The sequence below is a fragment of the Oncorhynchus masou genome, unplaced genomic scaffold, assembly GCF_036934945.1.
Source record: "Oncorhynchus masou masou isolate Uvic2021 unplaced genomic scaffold, UVic_Omas_1.1 unplaced_scaffold_2588, whole genome shotgun sequence".
NCBI classification, from domain to species: domain Eukaryota; kingdom Metazoa; phylum Chordata; class Actinopteri; order Salmoniformes; family Salmonidae; genus Oncorhynchus; species Oncorhynchus masou.
The window spans coordinates 32,213-48,714 of NW_027009029.1; the positions used below are offsets into that span (position 1 = coordinate 32,213).

The window sequence follows — 16,502 nt, forward strand, 5'->3', positions numbered from 1 at the left end:
GGCAGAGAATCCTGGTGGAGAGAGGGGAACCAGCTAGGCAGCGACAGCAAGGGCGGTTCGTTGCTCCAATGCTTTTCCGTTCACCTTCACACCCCTGGGCCGGACTACACTCAATCATAGGACCTACTGAAAATATGAGTCTTCAATAAAGACTTAAAGGTTGAGACCGAGTCTGCGTCGTTCACATGGATAGGCAGACCATTCCATAAAAATGGAGCTCTATAGGAGAAAGCCCTATCTCCAGCTGTTTGCTTAGAAATTCTAGGGACAATAAGGAGGCCTGCGTCTTGTGACCGTAGCGTACGTCTGAGAGATAGGTAGGAGCAAGCTCATGTAAGGCTTTGTAGGTTAGTAGTTAAACCTTGAAATCAGCCCTAGCCTATACAGGAAGCCAGTGTAGAGAGGCTAGCACTGGAATAATATGATCATTTTTTGGTTCTAGTCAAGATTCTAGCAGTCGCGTTTAGCACTAACTGAAGTTTATTTAGTGCTTTATCCGGGTTGCTGGAAAGTAGAGCATTGCAGTAGTCTAATCTAGAAGTGACAAAAGCATGGATTAACTTGTCTGCATCAGTTTTGGACAGAACGTGTTCTGATTTTTGCAATGTTACCAAGATGGAAAAAAGCTGTCCTTGAAATTGCCTTGATGTGTTCATCAAAAGAGATATCAGGGTCCAGAGTAATGCCGAGGTCCTTCACAGTTTTATTTGAAACGTCTGTACAACCATAAAAATAATTGTCAGATCCAACAGAAGACCTCTTTGTTTCTTGGGACCTAGAACTAGCATCTCTGTTTTGTCTGAGTTTAAAAGTAAAACATTTGCCTCCATCCACTTCCTTATGTCTGAAACACAGGCTTCCAGAGATGGCAATTTTGGGGCTTCACCACGTTTCATCAAAATGTACAGCTGTGTATCGTCCGCATAGCAGTGAAAGTTAACATTATGTTTCCGAATAACATCACCAAGAGGTAAAATATATAGTGTAAACTAGTGGTCCTAAAACAGAACCTTTAGGAACACCGAAACTTACAGTTACTTTGTCAGAGGACAAGCCATCCACAGAGACAAACTGATATCTTTCCGACAGATAAGATCTAAACCAGGCCAGAACTTGTCTGTGTAGACCAATTTGGGTTTCCAATCTCTACAAAAGAATGTCATGATCGATGGTGTCAAAAGCAGCACTAAGGTCTAGGAGCACAAGGACAGATGCAGAGCCTTGGTCTGACGCCATTAAAAGGTTATTTACCACCTTCACGAGAGCAGTCTCAGTGCTATGATGGGGTCTAAAATCAGACTGAAGCGTTTTATACATGGTCTTCAGGAAGGCAATGAGTTGCTGCGCTACAGATTTTTCTACAATTTTTGAGTGGAATGGGAGATTCAATATAGGCTGATAGTTTTTTATATTTTCTGGTTTGTCTTTTTCACCAGAGGCTTTATTGCTGCCACTTTAAGTGAGTTTGGTACGCATCTGGTGGATAGGGGGCTGTTTATTATGTTCAACATAGGAGGGCCAAGCACAGGAAGCTCTAACAGAGCAGTTCACTCCTCACGGTATGATAGAGTGGCTTGGGGGTAAGGGGGTAACCATCCACTGCTCACTGCTTGGCGGAGGGTGTGTGTGTGTGGGGGGGGGGGTGGGGGGGGTTGCGGTACTCCTCTGCCCGCTGCCTGGCTCAGAGTATGTCCAGGGAAGAGGCTCTGCCAGGCCTCAATTATGGGGGAGTCATCCAGGACACACTGAAGCAATTACAGTCCCGTATAAATCAATATGCTGCTGGTTTAAAAAGTGATCTGCTCCCAACACTCTCTGGATAGGTTCTGACTCAGGAGGTCAGTTTAGATTTTTTGTTGAGTTCTTCATAACAATTTTTTTGAAACTGGGCAGAGACTGTTCCTGCCTGTTGAACTAGGTTGAATTGGCATGGACTGGGCTTTCAGATCTGTTTTATGATCAGGTGGGCAATGCTGGGCATGGACTATGGCTTTAGTTTGCTCTTGGGTCAGGTTAGTCTGAGTGTTCCATTTCAAATCAAACGGAATCGTTGTAGAGTTCAGATTGAGGTCAAGTTGGACAGCATTTTTGGTTTCCTGTGTTTTGTTTTCCATTGGTTCTGCTGCGCTCCTATGTAGTAATAGTTCACAACTAATCAGGCATGATCCAATGCAACACACGTGCGTGCACTCACATTGTGGGTTGTCTCCAAAAGACGATAGCATCTGAGGCTTCATCAAAATTAAGTTGTCAAATAATTTGTGTTGATGGCTTTATCCATTAACTCATCATCTCTGCAAACCATATTACACAGTAACTAAGTCCTCCTTGCCTGGATCAACAGAATTGTGGCTTGTTTTGAGACACTGCACATGTATTAACCATTATACTGTACTCCCTCCTTGTGGTATATTGAACACACTACATTTGTGGCAATGAACTGTTAACCCTCCAGTTCAGGAGATGGAGGTATGCACCTTCAGACTTGGGTTCATTTTGATTTCCAATAAAGAAGTAGAAAACTAAGCACCTCATTGGCTGATATACCCGGAAGAGCAAAATAATAGTGACGTCAGACTTGGGTCACAGTGAAGTCACATGAGGCGTAATAAAATGTCGATCTCGCTTTTGCAGATTTTCAGTAAGATATTACTATTAAACAAAGTAATAGCGAGTTAATCGACAGTTTGCCAAAACGATAAAAACATGGACGAGGACGGTTTACCGATTGTGGGATCAGGAATAGATCTGACCAAGGTGAGTGTTTTCCGTAGCCGAAGTTATCTTGGTGGCTACTGTAGCTAAATTAGCCATGATAGCTTCAGCTTGTTTTGTAAACAAGCTGAATGACTCTCAGCCAAATAATGTAATCAAGTAAATGTTGTATCTAACGAGTATGTGTAGTCAATGTTTTTGAACTCCCCAACTCTGTAAGTAAATAACAATGTTGTCCATGTTTTATTTTTCCCATGATACTGAATGATATGGTCACAGGTCCCAGCCATACAACAGAGGAGAGTCGTTGCCTATCTCAACCAGTTCATAGTGCACACTGTCCGCTTTCTCAATCGTTTTTCGACAGTTTGCGAAGAGAAACTTGCATGCATATCTCTTCGGATACAGCAGATTGAAACTACCCTCAGCATTTTGGAAGCAAAGGTAGGTAACCCAGCTTCTGTATGTGTTTTGTATACAATACTATGGCTTTACTCTTGTCTTTGATGTTGCTCTACTGTTATGTGCTTTGCTGCTCTGGGCATACCAATATGATAATGTCAGTGCGTCCTGATTTTGTTCTATGTAGCTCTCCTCTATTCCTGGTTTGGAGGATGTCAGGGTGGAGGGTGTTGGTCAGCGACCAGCTACAGAGGTTAATGGTCCAGTTGCAGTTGTGGTCCCAAGCCAACCAGAGACCCCTATAGCTGTGGCTGTGCCATTGCCACCTCCTGAGGTAACGCACACACAGTGCCTTCAGAAAGTACTCATACCCTTGATTTTAAAATGGATTAAATATTTTTTTTCTCCTGCATCTATACACAATACCCCATAATGACAAAGTGAAAACATGTTTTTAGACATGTTTGCTAATTTATTGGAAAGTAATTCTCACCGTTTTGCTATGACACTCCAAATTGAGCTCAGGTGCATCCAATCCTTGAGATGTCACTACAACTGTGGCCAATTCAATTGTTTGGACATGATTTATAAAGAAACACCTGTCTATATAAGGTCCAACATTTGACAGTGCATGTCAGAGCAGGAACTATACCATGAAGTCCATATATCTCCAAGATATAATTGTGAAGAGGCATATCTGGGGAAGGGTATAAACTAGTGTTGAAAGTTTTCAAGATTACAGTGGTCTCCAAAATTGGGAAATTGAACAAATATGGAACTACCCAGACTCTGCCAGGGAGGTCACAAGACCCAAATGACTACTCTGACAGAACTACATAGTTCCTTGGCTGAGATGGGATAACTTGTCAGAAGGACAACAGTCTCTAAAGCACTTCACCAATCTGGGCTTTATGGGAGTGGCCAGACTGAAGCCACTCCTGAGAAAAAGGCACATGGCTGCATGCCTGGAGTTTGCAAAAAGGCACATGGCTGCACACCTGGAGTTTGCAAAAAGGCACATGGCTGCACACCTGGAGTTTGCAAAAAGGCACATGGCTGCACACCTGGAGTTTGCAAAAAGGCACATGGCTGCACACCTGGAGTTTGCAAAAAGGCACATGGCTGCACACCTGGAGTTTGCAAAAAGGCACATGGCTGCACACCTGGAGTTTGCAAAAAGGCACATGGCTGCACACCTGGAGTTTGCAAAAAGGCACATGGCTGCACACCTGGAGTTTGCAAAAGGCACATGGCTGCACACCTGGAGTTTGCAAAAAGGCACATGGCTGCACACCTGGAGTTTGCAAAAAGGCACATGGCTGCACACCTGGAGTTTGCAAAAAGGCACATGGCTGCACACCTGGAGTTTGCAAAAAGGCACATGGCTGCACACCTGGAGTTTGCAAAAAGGCACATGGCTGCACGCCTGGAGTTTGCAAAAAGGCACATTGCTGCACGCCTGGAGTTTGCAAAAGGCACATTGCTGCACGCCTGGAGTTTGCAAAAAGGCACATTGCTGCACGCCTGGAGTTTGCAAAAGGCACATGGCTGCACGCCTGGAGTTTGCAAAAAGGCACATGGCTGCACGCCTGGAGTTTGCAAAAAGGCACATGGCTGCACGCCTGGAGTTTGCAAAAAGGCACATGGCTGCACGCCTGGAGTTTGCAAAAAGGCACATGGCTGCACGCCTGGAGTTTGCAAAAAGGCACATTGCTGCACGCCTGGAGTTTGCAAAAAGGCACATGGCTGCACGCCTGGAGTTTGCAAAAAGGCACATGGCTGCACGCCTGGAGTTTGCAAAAAGGCACATGGCTGCACACCTGGAGTTTGCAAAAAGGCACATGGAAGACTGAGCTCATAAGACAAAAGATTCTGTGATCTGAGGCAAAAATATAACTCTTTGGCCTGAATGCAAAGCGCTATGCTGGGAGAGAACCTGGCACAGCTCATCACCCGTCTAACACCATCCCTACTGTGAAGCATGGTGGTGGCAGCATCATGCTATGGGGATGCTTTTCAGTGGCAGGGAGACTGGTTAGGATAGAGGGAACAATGAATGGAGCCAAATACAGGCAAATCCTTGATGAGAACCTGCAAACTACCTTAGACTGGGGCAACGATTTACGTTCCAATAGGGCAATGACCCAAAGCATACAGTCAAAGTGCTTGAGTGGCCCAGCCATAGACCAGACTTGAATACCATAATCTGTGGAAAGACTTGAAGATTGCTGTTCCCTATCTAACTTAACAGAGCTTGAGAGAATCTGCAAGGGAGAAAATCCTAAAATCCAGAAGTGCAAAGCTGACAGACATTGAAAACAACTCACAGCTGTGATTGCTGCCAAAGGTGCTTTCACAAAGTATTAACTCAGGTGAATACATATGTAAATGAGATTTCTGTATTTAATTTTCTATATATTTGCAAAAATGTCTAAACGTGTTTTCACTTTGTCATTGTGGAGTATTGTGTGTAGACGGGTGAGGAAAAAAATGGAATAAGTCAAGGGGTATGAATACTTTCTGATGGCACCACACACACAGTAATTGTGTAGTTGGCTTATGCACACAACTACATATATTTAAATCAGTGGAGGCTGCTGAGGGGAGGACGGCTCATAACAATGGCCGGAACGGAGCGAATTTAACGGCATCAAACACTTAGAAACCATGTTTGATGTATTTGATACCATTCCACTGATTCCGCTCCAGCCGTTACCACGAGCCCTTCCTCCCCAGTTAAGGTGCCACCAGCCTCCTGGGATTTCAACATATCCATTTTGATGTAACAATAACTTAAAGACTTGGTGTATTTGTGCACGATGGAAATACTGAATTGCAGTATTGACTCTATTGTAGGCTTCTCCAAACATAACAGAACCAAGAGCAGCAGAGGCAGCAGGAGACAGTTGGATGACTGTGGCCAAGGACCCACGCTATGCCAGATATCTCAAGATGGTGCAAGTGGTGGGTCTCTATACATTGTCATATTCTGTAGAAATGTGAAATCTGTTCAATGAAATCAGTAATGTAGAAAACTATTCAAAAACAGGGTGTTCCAGTTATGGCGATAAAGAATAAAATGGTCCAGGAAGGTTTGGATCCCAAACTGCTTGAGTGAGTGTGCTTACATTACGTCTAAGTAATATCTGTATTCTCATACCTCGTAATCCAATACGTTTTGTTTCATATCCACATCTGAATGTCATAAAATGGTGGTTCTACATTTATTTTAAGTAACAATGGTGATTGCTACATGTTTCTGTATGCAGCACACCAGATGCACCTGTGCCTGATGCCGTCAAAAAGAAAACACTGGATCACGATGAGGACAGCGACGATGGCAGTGAGTCATCTTTCAGCGATTGATCTGCTGTCTTAGCCATGAAGCTGCCTATAGGGAACTTCCTTCCCTGTCATCTGTGCTCCGGGCCTTTTCCACTGTGCTGCTGCAGGGGCACAGAAGGACTAGATGCCAGTGTGTGCTTGACAGGCAGAACTACAGTGCTACCGGACAGAAAGTCCCACTTCTGTGGAAGGGATCTGCAGGGATGCATGGGACTTACAAAAACAGGCAGATTGTTAAGTAGCTGAAATCGCATTGTAGATTGAGTGAATGTCAACGAGAAAGAGCTGATAATGTCTATGTCCAGGTCAGCCACTGATCTTGTGAATGTTATATTTTTGTTTCCATTTCTTCTCCTGAAACATTTGATTGGTCATGGACATGGTGTGTCTTTATTTACATAGTTTAGCAGTAAAACCGATGGAATGACAACCATGGAAAGTACTAACCAGATAATCGATTAGTAATTGACCATTATTTTCTTAAGATTGCACTGGGCAAACATGCCTCTGCCCCATGTCAGTATCATGTGAACATTCCAAATTTGAAAGAGATTGTGGGGCGGCAGGTAGTCTAGCGGTTAAGGGCGTTGGGCCAGTAACCGGAATGTTGCTGGTTGGAATCCCAGAGCCAAATAGGTGAAACATCTGTGCCCTTGAGCAAAGCACTTATTGCTCCTGTAAGTCGCTCTGGATAAGAGTGTCTGCTAAAAGACAAACATGTAATTGTGCTTTAGTCACATTTGTTTTATTATTTTGACAGTGATGTCTGCATGTTACACTTGTGAGAGGGTGATAAGTTGTATCTCATGTCCATAATAATATTTGTGATAACATTTGATGGGTACTATTATATACTACAACTGCTGTATGAAGGATGTCAAGGATGCACTTTTGGGTAAATATATAATGGAAAGAACACCACTACTTGTGAGCAATGTGTCAATTGCAATTGTACCGTGTAAGGCCAAATTAACAGTAGTACCTAATGTGAATTCACCTCAATCTTCTAAAATGATGCATCTTAATCCCAGATTTAACCATGTGACTAACCATGTTAGCAAGCCTTTCAGGCCCTTGATTCCCACTGCATTATGCCTTTAAGTCGAGAGTTTTATACAACATCTCTTATCCAAACAAATGCTCAGAGATCCAATTCATCTTCACATTGTTTGTAGTTGTCTCTGGGTAGAACACTGCAATGATGGATTTTTTTTCAATTGATTAAGAAAGTGGGTAGATGGAGAGGTGTTAGATTGGACAGCACGTTGTTCACAAGCGCATGGCAAGCAGCATTGAGATCTGAGTGTTTATGCAGTTTAGCCATAAAAATAAAGACCACATTTTACCTAAAGATATGTGGACATAATTTTATTCAAACAGTTTTTGTTGTTGTTGATGGGAACATAGAAATACTTCACACATACAGTAGCCCTGTATGTATTCTGAGTTACTTTATTACAATGGTGCACCATAGATATGCCTCAATACCCTAAGAAACAAGAGTTTTTCTTGAGCAAAATACCTAACTAGAAAAATATTTACATTCTAATATAAAACAATTAACCTTGGAGTAGGTAAATGTACATACAGCCTCAATCCATAAACTAGTGATGCGTGAAATTCATTTTCTTAACTTGATCTTGTGATTTTCTTGTTCAATACTGACCTTTACCACCTGGATGAGACTTTCATTAACCCAACAAATTCTAGAATTGCTGTTCACAGGATGTGTTTTGTTTTGTGGTTAACCGTTAAGACTTAGGTTATGTTGCAATGGATACAGTATTAATCAAGTAATCATTCAGATTGTCTCATACAGTTAATTTGGAAAGGATTCACACCTTCACTTTTTTCAACATTTTGTTACGTTACAGCCTTATTCTAAAATTGATGTTTTCCTCATCAATCTACACATAATACCCCATAATGACAAAGCAAAAACACATTTTTTGAAATACCTTACTTAAATAAGTATTCAGATCCTTTGTTATGAGACTTGAAGTTGAGCTCAGGTGGACCCTGTTTCCATTGATTGTCTTTGACATGGTTTTAGAATTCGATTGGAGTCCACCTGTGGTAAATTCAATTGATTGGATATGATTTGGAAAGGCACACACCTGTCTATATAAGGTCCTACAGTTGACAGTGAATGTCAGAGCAAAAACTGAGTCATGAGGTCAAAGCAATTGTCTGTAGAGCTCTGAGACAGGTTTGTGTTGAAGCACAGACCTGGGGAAGGGTACCAAAACATTTCTGCAGCATTGAAGGTCCCCAAGAAAACAGTGGCCATCATCATTCTTAAATGGAAGAAGTTTGGAGCCACCAAGACTCTTCCTAGAGCTGGCCAAACTGAGCAATCGGGGGAGAAGGGCCTTGGTCAGGAAGGTAACCAAAAACTTGATGGTTACTCTGTCAGAGCTCCAGAGTTCCTCTTTGGAGATGGGAGAACCTTTCAGAATGACAACCATTTCTGCAGCACTCCACAAATCAGGCCTTTACGGTAGAGTGGCCAGATAGAAGCCACTCCTCAGAAAAAGGCAGCCTGCTTGGAGTTTGCCCAAAGGCAGCTAAAGGACTCTCAGATAATGAGAAACAAGATTCTATGGTCAGAAGAAAAAAACATTGAACTATTTGGGCTGAAAGCCAAGAATCTCGTTTGGAGGAATAGAATGAAGCATGGTGGTTGCAGCATCATGCTGTGGGGATGTTTTTCAGTGGCAGGGACTGGGAGACTAGTCAGGATCTAGGGAAAGATACATAGAAATCCTTGATGAAAATCTGCTCCAAAGCACTCAGAATCTCAGACTGGGGTGAAAGTTCACCTTCGAACGGGACAACGATCCTAAGCACACAGACAAGACAACGCAGGAGTGGCTTCGGGACAAGCCTCTGAATGTCCTTGAGGGGCCCAGCCAGAGCCCAGACTTAAACCCGTTGGAACATCTCTGGAGAGACCTGAAAATAGCTGTGCAGCAACACTCCCCATCCAACCTGACAGAGCTTGAGAGGATCTGCAGAGAAGAATGGGAGAAACTCCGCAAATACAGGTGTGCCAACCTTGTAGTTTCATACCCAATAAGATTTGAGGCTGTAATTGATGCCCAAGGTGCTTCAACAAAGTGCTGAGTAAAGGGTCTGAATATATATGTAAATGTGATATTTCAGTTTATTTTTATACATTAGCAAACATTTCTAAAAACCTGTCTGCTTTGTCATTATGGGTTATTGTGTGTAGATTGGGGGAGAAACAATTTAATACATTTTAGAATAAGGCTGTAACGTTACAAAATGTGGAAAAAGTAAAATGGTCTGAATACTTTCCGAATGGACAGAAAAATACTTGATTTTGTAAATATTCAGATTAAAAGGTTCAAATTTATGCTTCGTCAGGAAACAAACTCTGTTCTCAGCTTCAGAGTAAACTTCTGTAAAAAACAAGACAAAGAGGAATAGCTCATAAAGGAGAAGAAAAGGACAATCATTCCCACCACAATGACAGAAAACTCACTTTAAAGTCATGGATGTAGGTGAAGAAGAAGAAGATGAAGCTGAAGACCACGATCCACTCACTCACAGCACTCACCAGATGGAACACATTGTCCTGTAATGACAGGAAGGGTCGGATAGAGACTGATATTGTCACGTATAGCTTCTCTGGCCTATGAAGCCTACAGTTGAAGTCGGAAGTTTACATACACCTTAGCCAAATACATTTAAACTCAGTTTTTCACAATTCCTGACATTTAATCCAAGTAAAGATTCCCTGTTTTAGGTCACTTAGGATCACCACTTTATTTTAAGAATGTGAAATGTCAGAATAATAGTAGAGAGAATTATTTATTTCAGCTTTATTTCTTTCAGCACATTCCCAGTGGGTCAGACGTTAACATACGCTCAATTAGTATTTGGTAGCATTGCCTTTAAGTTGTTTAACTTGGGTCAACGTTTTGGGTAGCCTTCCACAAGCTTCCCACAATAAGTTGGGTGAATTTTTGTCCCATTCCTCCTGACAGAGCTGGTGTAACTGGTTTGTAGGCCTCCTTGCTCGCACACGCTTTTTCAGGTCTGCCCACAAATTTTCTATGGGGTGGAGGTCAGGGCTTTGTGATGGCCACTCCAATACCTTGACTTTGTTGTCCTTAAGCCATTTTGCCACAACTTTGGAAGTATGTTGGGGCCATTGTCCATTTGGAAGACCCATCCGAGACCAAGATGTTGCTTCAATATATCCACATAATTTTCCTCCTCATGATGCCATCTCTTTTGTGCAGTGCACCAGTTCCTCCTGCAGCCAAGCACCCCCACAACATGATGCTGCCACCCCCGTGCTTCTCCCCTTTTCCTCCAAACATAATGATGTTCATTATGGCCAAACAGTTCTATTTTTGTTTCATCAGACCAGAGGATATTTCTCCAAAAAGTACAATCTTTGTCCTCAAAAAGTATGATCTTTGTCCCCATGTGCAGTTGCAAACCGTAGTCTGGCTTTTTATGGCGGTTTTGGAGCAGTGCCTTCTTCCTTGCCGACCGGCCTTTCAGGTTATGTCGTATAGGACTCGTTTTACTGTGGATATAGATACTTTTGTACCCAATTCCTCCAGCATCTTCTCAAGGTCATTTGCTGTTGTTCTGGGATTGATTTGCAGTTTTCACACCAAAGCACATTCATCTCTAGGAGACAGAACGCATCTCCTTCCTGAGCGGTATGACGGCTGTGTGGTCCCATGGTGTTTATACTTGCGTACTATTGTTTGTACAGATGAACGTGGTACCTTCAGGCATTTGGAAATTGCTCCCAAGGATGAACCAGACTTGTGGAGGTCTATAATTTTTCTTCTGAGGTCTTTTGATTTTCCCATCAAGGAAAGAGGCACTGAGTTTGAAGGTCGGCCATGAAATAAATCCACAGGTACACCCCCAATTGACTCAAATGATGTCAATTAGCCTATCAGAAGCTTCTAAAGCCATGACATCATTTTCTGGAATTTTCCAAGCTGTTTAAATGCAGTCTACTTAGTCTATGTAAACGTCTGACAAGGGGCGGCAGGGTAGCCTAGTGGTTAGAGCGTTGGACTAGTAATAGAAAGGTTGCAAGTTCAAATCCCCAAGCTGACAAGGTACAAATCTGTCGTTCTGTTCTGCCCCTGAACAGGCAGTTAACCCCCTGTTCCTAGGCCATCATTGAAAATAAGAATTTGTTCTTAACTGACTTGCCTAGTAAAATAAAGGTTAAATTAAAAAAAAATGTTGTCCATCTTTGTTGTTTGTGTGAGGTGTGTTTTTGGTAAAGATGTGCTCATACCGTACCTTGTCTTCAGTTCTATGCAGTAAGGCACAGATAATAGCTGGTTGAAAAATGAAGGAGACCTTTTATTTGATAAAACAATGATCATTCATGATTAAAATAATTTAGACACAATGGGATTACTATTGTTTTCAAGGATACTGGGGGGGACTGCCAGGAAGGCTATGGTTGCCATTCCTGTGCGCACACGACACAAGGCCAAGGAACATCCATAGGGGAAGGCCTTATAGGATATGATGGACTGGAGGCTGGTGTACAACACACCAGAAACGAAGAAGAGTATTGCACCTGCATCATGAACTTGAATAATTGTTGTTTCCTGGGGTAAAAGAACACACCAGAGAGATCATTTATTGAATATGACACTCCATCTTCTCACTTAAGAGGCGACAACCTACCTGGAAAGTAGCGACAAAACACATCCCCAAACAAGAAAGCATTCCAATCCAGAAAGCAGCCTGGTTCAGTGCTGGGGGCACACCACCCGCCTTCTCATTGAGCTTCTCCACAAACTTGTATCTGGCATACATGGTGGCCATACCTGTAGAGGATTTGGTATGGCACATGGAGTGAATGTTTTTATTTTAAAATGTCACATTTAGACAGTATTCGCTCACAGGTTACTGTAGGGCAATGTAAAACCTGCAATATTTATGTATTTATTTCATTTGCACTTTAAAACATAGGGAACGTATATGTAATACTCAGTAAAATGATATTATACCATTGATCCCAGCCTTTTGTTACCATGCATTTCTACTTTCATTTTCAAAAAAATGTGAAGTGTTACTAAAGCGGTCGGCATAGTTGCTGAACTGGAAAAACCCATGAGGTTGCTTAAGCTCAGACAAAAACAAATGGCCTTTCATGGGTTTAGTGTCTTTCTGTGCTCACCTGCAAATGCAGTGATGACCGTCATCAAGCCAAAGATACAACTCTCTGGGGGTTTAGCCCCAATTTCACTAAAGAAAAGAAGAGTTCAGGTTTAATGGGTGTAATTCAGCAGTGTCTAGAGGGCATTTTAAAACTGTTGATATGTTTAAGGCCCAGTGCAGTCCAAAACTAGATTTTTTTCTGTGCTTTATATTTCCACACTATGAGGTTGGAATAATACTGTGAAATTGTGAACATGTTGACAATGCCTCTTTAGTGTAAGAGCTTGTCCCCTTTAAAAGTCAAGTAAGGAAACACACTGGCTAGTAAGTAGTTCACAGGCCTCTACGCAGTTGGCTGCACAGCTGGGACCTGGGTAGCTCAACAGGCACAAGATTGTGTTATTATTCCTTTGAAGTTGTTTGTCATACGACATCAGAACTCTACGCCCTCTATAGGGTTCTAGGCGCTAGGACCTGGGTAGCAGCCAATGATTGTGGGTGGCAGCCAAGTATTGGTCTGAACTGGGGAAAACCAAACTGATTTATTTTTGTTGCTACAGTCGGTGGTGTAGTGGAGGCTATACACCGTATACCCATTTCTCTAGGCATCACTACATCACTGGCTACAATGTGATACATGTTTCACTTATACAGTTAATCTACATCTGTTGTTTACGAAGCATGTGACAAATAACATTTGATTTGACTTCTTTATTATTTAAATCAGTGTGTGTAATGGAAATATGTTTTTATAAGCACTCATCAAAAGCTGTAATTATTAAGGGAAATTGTATCACATTGTATGTAACCAGTGGTGTTATGGAGCCTGGAAAAGTGGGTATACTCTAATGTTGCCCCAAATTTCCCCAAAGGCCCTCCCAGCGAAGGAAAGGAACAATTCTGTTTTCTATATATTTTCCTGCCAGATTTTCAGGTTTTCACTCTCAAAAGCACACCATTTAACAGAAAAATAGAACAAATGGGATGTTCTAAGTCCACAACAATGTTAATCCACATCTGGAGACTTTTTGAGGTCTGAGTTCCCCCAATTCATTGCGCACCGAGCAAGAAACTTTATAAAATAGCAGTAGGCTACTATACAATGACCGATATGTGATGGCAGAGTTTGCTTAACAAATGCCCAGCCGATTGAGACAAATCATTGTGATGCAATCCTTGCGGTCAATGTTTAACTGGGAAGGTGTTTTGGGAAGCCTTCAGACATGTTTATTCAAACAAAGCATGATGATTGAATTGAGCATCGTCAATATTCAACCAAGACATCGAAGTCGACCAGCCTACTTGGGTTGCATACCCATTGTTGCATTGATTAGCATGTACTGGTACCCAGTTGAGAGCTGAGCGCTCTTGATGCCTGACAAATGAGATTCTGTTGAAACTAGGCTGTGAATATATTTCACTTGCTTTGCGTTTGTATAGGCTACTTTGTGCACGATTTTTATACTGTACTACGTAATTGATAAGGCGCAGGCCTATCCCTCCACTACATGTGTAATCTTATTAACGGGTTGATAAAGAAAGGCAGTTCGTGGAAAATAACAACTAATAGGCAACTGATAAATAATAGCCTATAATCTTCTTGTTCTAAATGCGTACTTACCTTATATAGGGTAAGATGAAACCCAAATCATGCTCGAACAATGCAATTATGTAGGAGACAATAAACGTGCTGGATGACCAGATGACCAAGAAAACTGGTAAAAAGCACATTCCCTTCATGTCCATGAACCAAAACATATTGTCAACAACAAGGAAAAGTTACAACACAGACAGACCGAACTTGAGTGCAATTTATAAAGACATAGAACGTATTCCGATCATTTCCGCATGTGTGAAAACAACACTCAGCCGTGCATACCAAGTGGGTATCATAAATATTCACCCGCTTGTATTTTTTCCGCAGTTTGTAGCGTTACACAGTGGGATTGAAATTAATTGAATTGTTAGTTTTTTTCTCTCTCATTGATCTACACAAAATACTCTGTAATGTTAAATTGGAAGACATTTTTCAAAAAATAAACGTAATTAATGAAAATTAAAACACTCATATTATATTTCTATTATATTCAGTGCCCGAAAGTATTCGGCCCCCTTGAACTTTGCGACCTTTTTTTCAGGCTTCAAACATAAAGATATAAAACTGTATTTTTTTGTGAAGAATCAACAACAAGTAGGACACAATCAGACATTTGGGAAAAATTGCAAAAATTAATTGCAAATTGTTAGTTTTTGATCCAATGTTCTAAATGACTAATGATGATAAATCTAATCACAAAATACTCTGTAATGTTAAATTGGAAGAACACACCACAGGTCCGAGATTTTTGAAAAAATAAACGGATTTGGATAATTAATTAAAATTTAAAACACTACATTTACATATTATATTTCTATTATATCTATTATATTACATATGAACAGATCTACAGCTGAGGTGGGAGACTCTGTCCATAGGATAACAAAGTATTTCTGGCCTTTATGGAAGAGTGGCAAGAAGAAAGCCATTTCTTAAAGGAACTTTAAAGTTTGACAAGCTTTTTGACACACCAAACATTTCATGGCTTCAAAACATAAAGATATCAAACAAACTGTATTTTTTTTGATGGGAAGAATCAACAACAATTCTGGGACACAATCATGAAGTGGAACGACATTCACTTCATGAACTTGTTGTTGATTCTTAGTTTTATATCTTTATGTCTGTATTCGATAACTATTCACCCAATGAGTCAATACATGTTAGAAATACATTTGGCAGATTTCCCAAGCTTTAAACATTTACATTTAACATTTACATTTACATTACCTGTGTCTTATTGAGTAAGTCTCTAAAGAGTTCTGCAAACCTGATCAAACATTTTTGCCCCTCTGTTTTCAAAATTCTTCCAAGCTCTGTCAAGGTGTTGGGAATCATGACTGCAAAACGACAGCAACACAGCTCATTAAATCATGGTTGCCATAGATTTTCAGCAGGGACAGGGAAGATGGTTAAAATTGATGGGAAGATTGGAGCCAAATACAGGACCATTCTGGAAGAAAACCTGAACTGTCATTTGTCTTCCAACAAGACAATGATCCAAAACATAAAGCAAAATCTACAATGGAATGGTTCAAAAATAAACATATCCAGGTGTTAGAATGGCCAAGTCAAAGTCCAGACCTGAACAATGAATCTGTGGAAAGAACTGAAAACTGCTGTTCACAAATGCTCTCCATCCATTGAAATATCCAATAAATGTCGTTCCACTTCATGATTGTGTCCCACTTGTTGTTGTATACAGTTTTATATCTTTATGTTTGAAGCCCTGCAAAGTTGAATAAAGGCACTGTGATAACTATTCACCCCATGAGTCAATACATGTTAGAAATACATTTGGCAGCGATTACAGCTGTGTCTTATTGAGTAAGTCTCTAAAGAGTTCTGCAAACCTGCATTGTGACATTTTTGCCCCTTGTTTTCAAAATTCTTCAAGCTCTGTCAAGGTGTTGGGAATCATGACTAGACAGCAGTTTAAATCTTGCCATAGATTTTCAAGCAGATTAAAGTCAAAACTGTCATTTGGCCATCGGGAACATTCACTGTCTTCCTGGTAAGCAACTCCAGCATAGATTTGTCCTGCTGAAAGGTGAATTCCTTGCCCAGTGTAAAGCAACTGAAGCAGGTTTTTTTGTCTAGGATTTCTGCCTGTGTTTATGCCATGTTCACCTCCTAGTCGGAACTAGCAACTGTGCAATTTCGACGTGTGTAACTACAACCAGTAAGGATGTTGGACATTTCTGATAAGGCTTTGCATTAACTTCTTATGGCTGAGGGCAGTATTGAGTAGCTTGGATGAATA

At 41.2% G+C, this 16,502-nt stretch overlaps 2 protein-coding genes across 2 annotated transcripts; one reads left to right on the forward strand and one right to left on the reverse strand.

Annotated features, from left to right (window-relative positions):
* Window positions 1–2,576: 2,576 nt before the first annotated feature.
* LOC135533690 (WASH complex subunit 3) lies at window positions 2,577–6,840 on the forward strand. The gene is made up of 6 exons (XM_064960964.1): window positions 2,577–2,757; window positions 2,995–3,159; window positions 3,305–3,451; window positions 5,974–6,081; window positions 6,167–6,231; window positions 6,387–6,840. The coding sequence occupies exons 1-6, from the start codon at window positions 2,707–2,709 to the stop codon at window positions 6,481–6,483; spliced, it is 633 nt and encodes a 210-aa protein (XP_064817036.1). The 5' UTR covers window positions 2,577–2,706; the 3' UTR covers window positions 6,484–6,840.
* Window positions 6,841–7,815: 975 nt separating this feature from the next.
* Window positions 7,816–14,489, reverse strand: LOC135533688 (DNA damage-regulated autophagy modulator protein 1-like). Its single transcript, XM_064960963.1, has 7 exons — window positions 14,264–14,489; window positions 12,662–12,729; window positions 12,166–12,308; window positions 11,909–12,086; window positions 11,770–11,807; window positions 9,971–10,063; window positions 7,816–9,887 (listed from the first exon to the last, which is right to left on the reverse strand). The coding sequence occupies exons 1-7, from the start codon at window positions 14,398–14,400 to the stop codon at window positions 9,849–9,851; spliced, it is 696 nt and encodes a 231-aa protein (XP_064817035.1). The 5' UTR covers window positions 14,401–14,489; the 3' UTR covers window positions 7,816–9,848.
* Window positions 14,490–16,502: the final 2,013 nt, after the last annotated feature.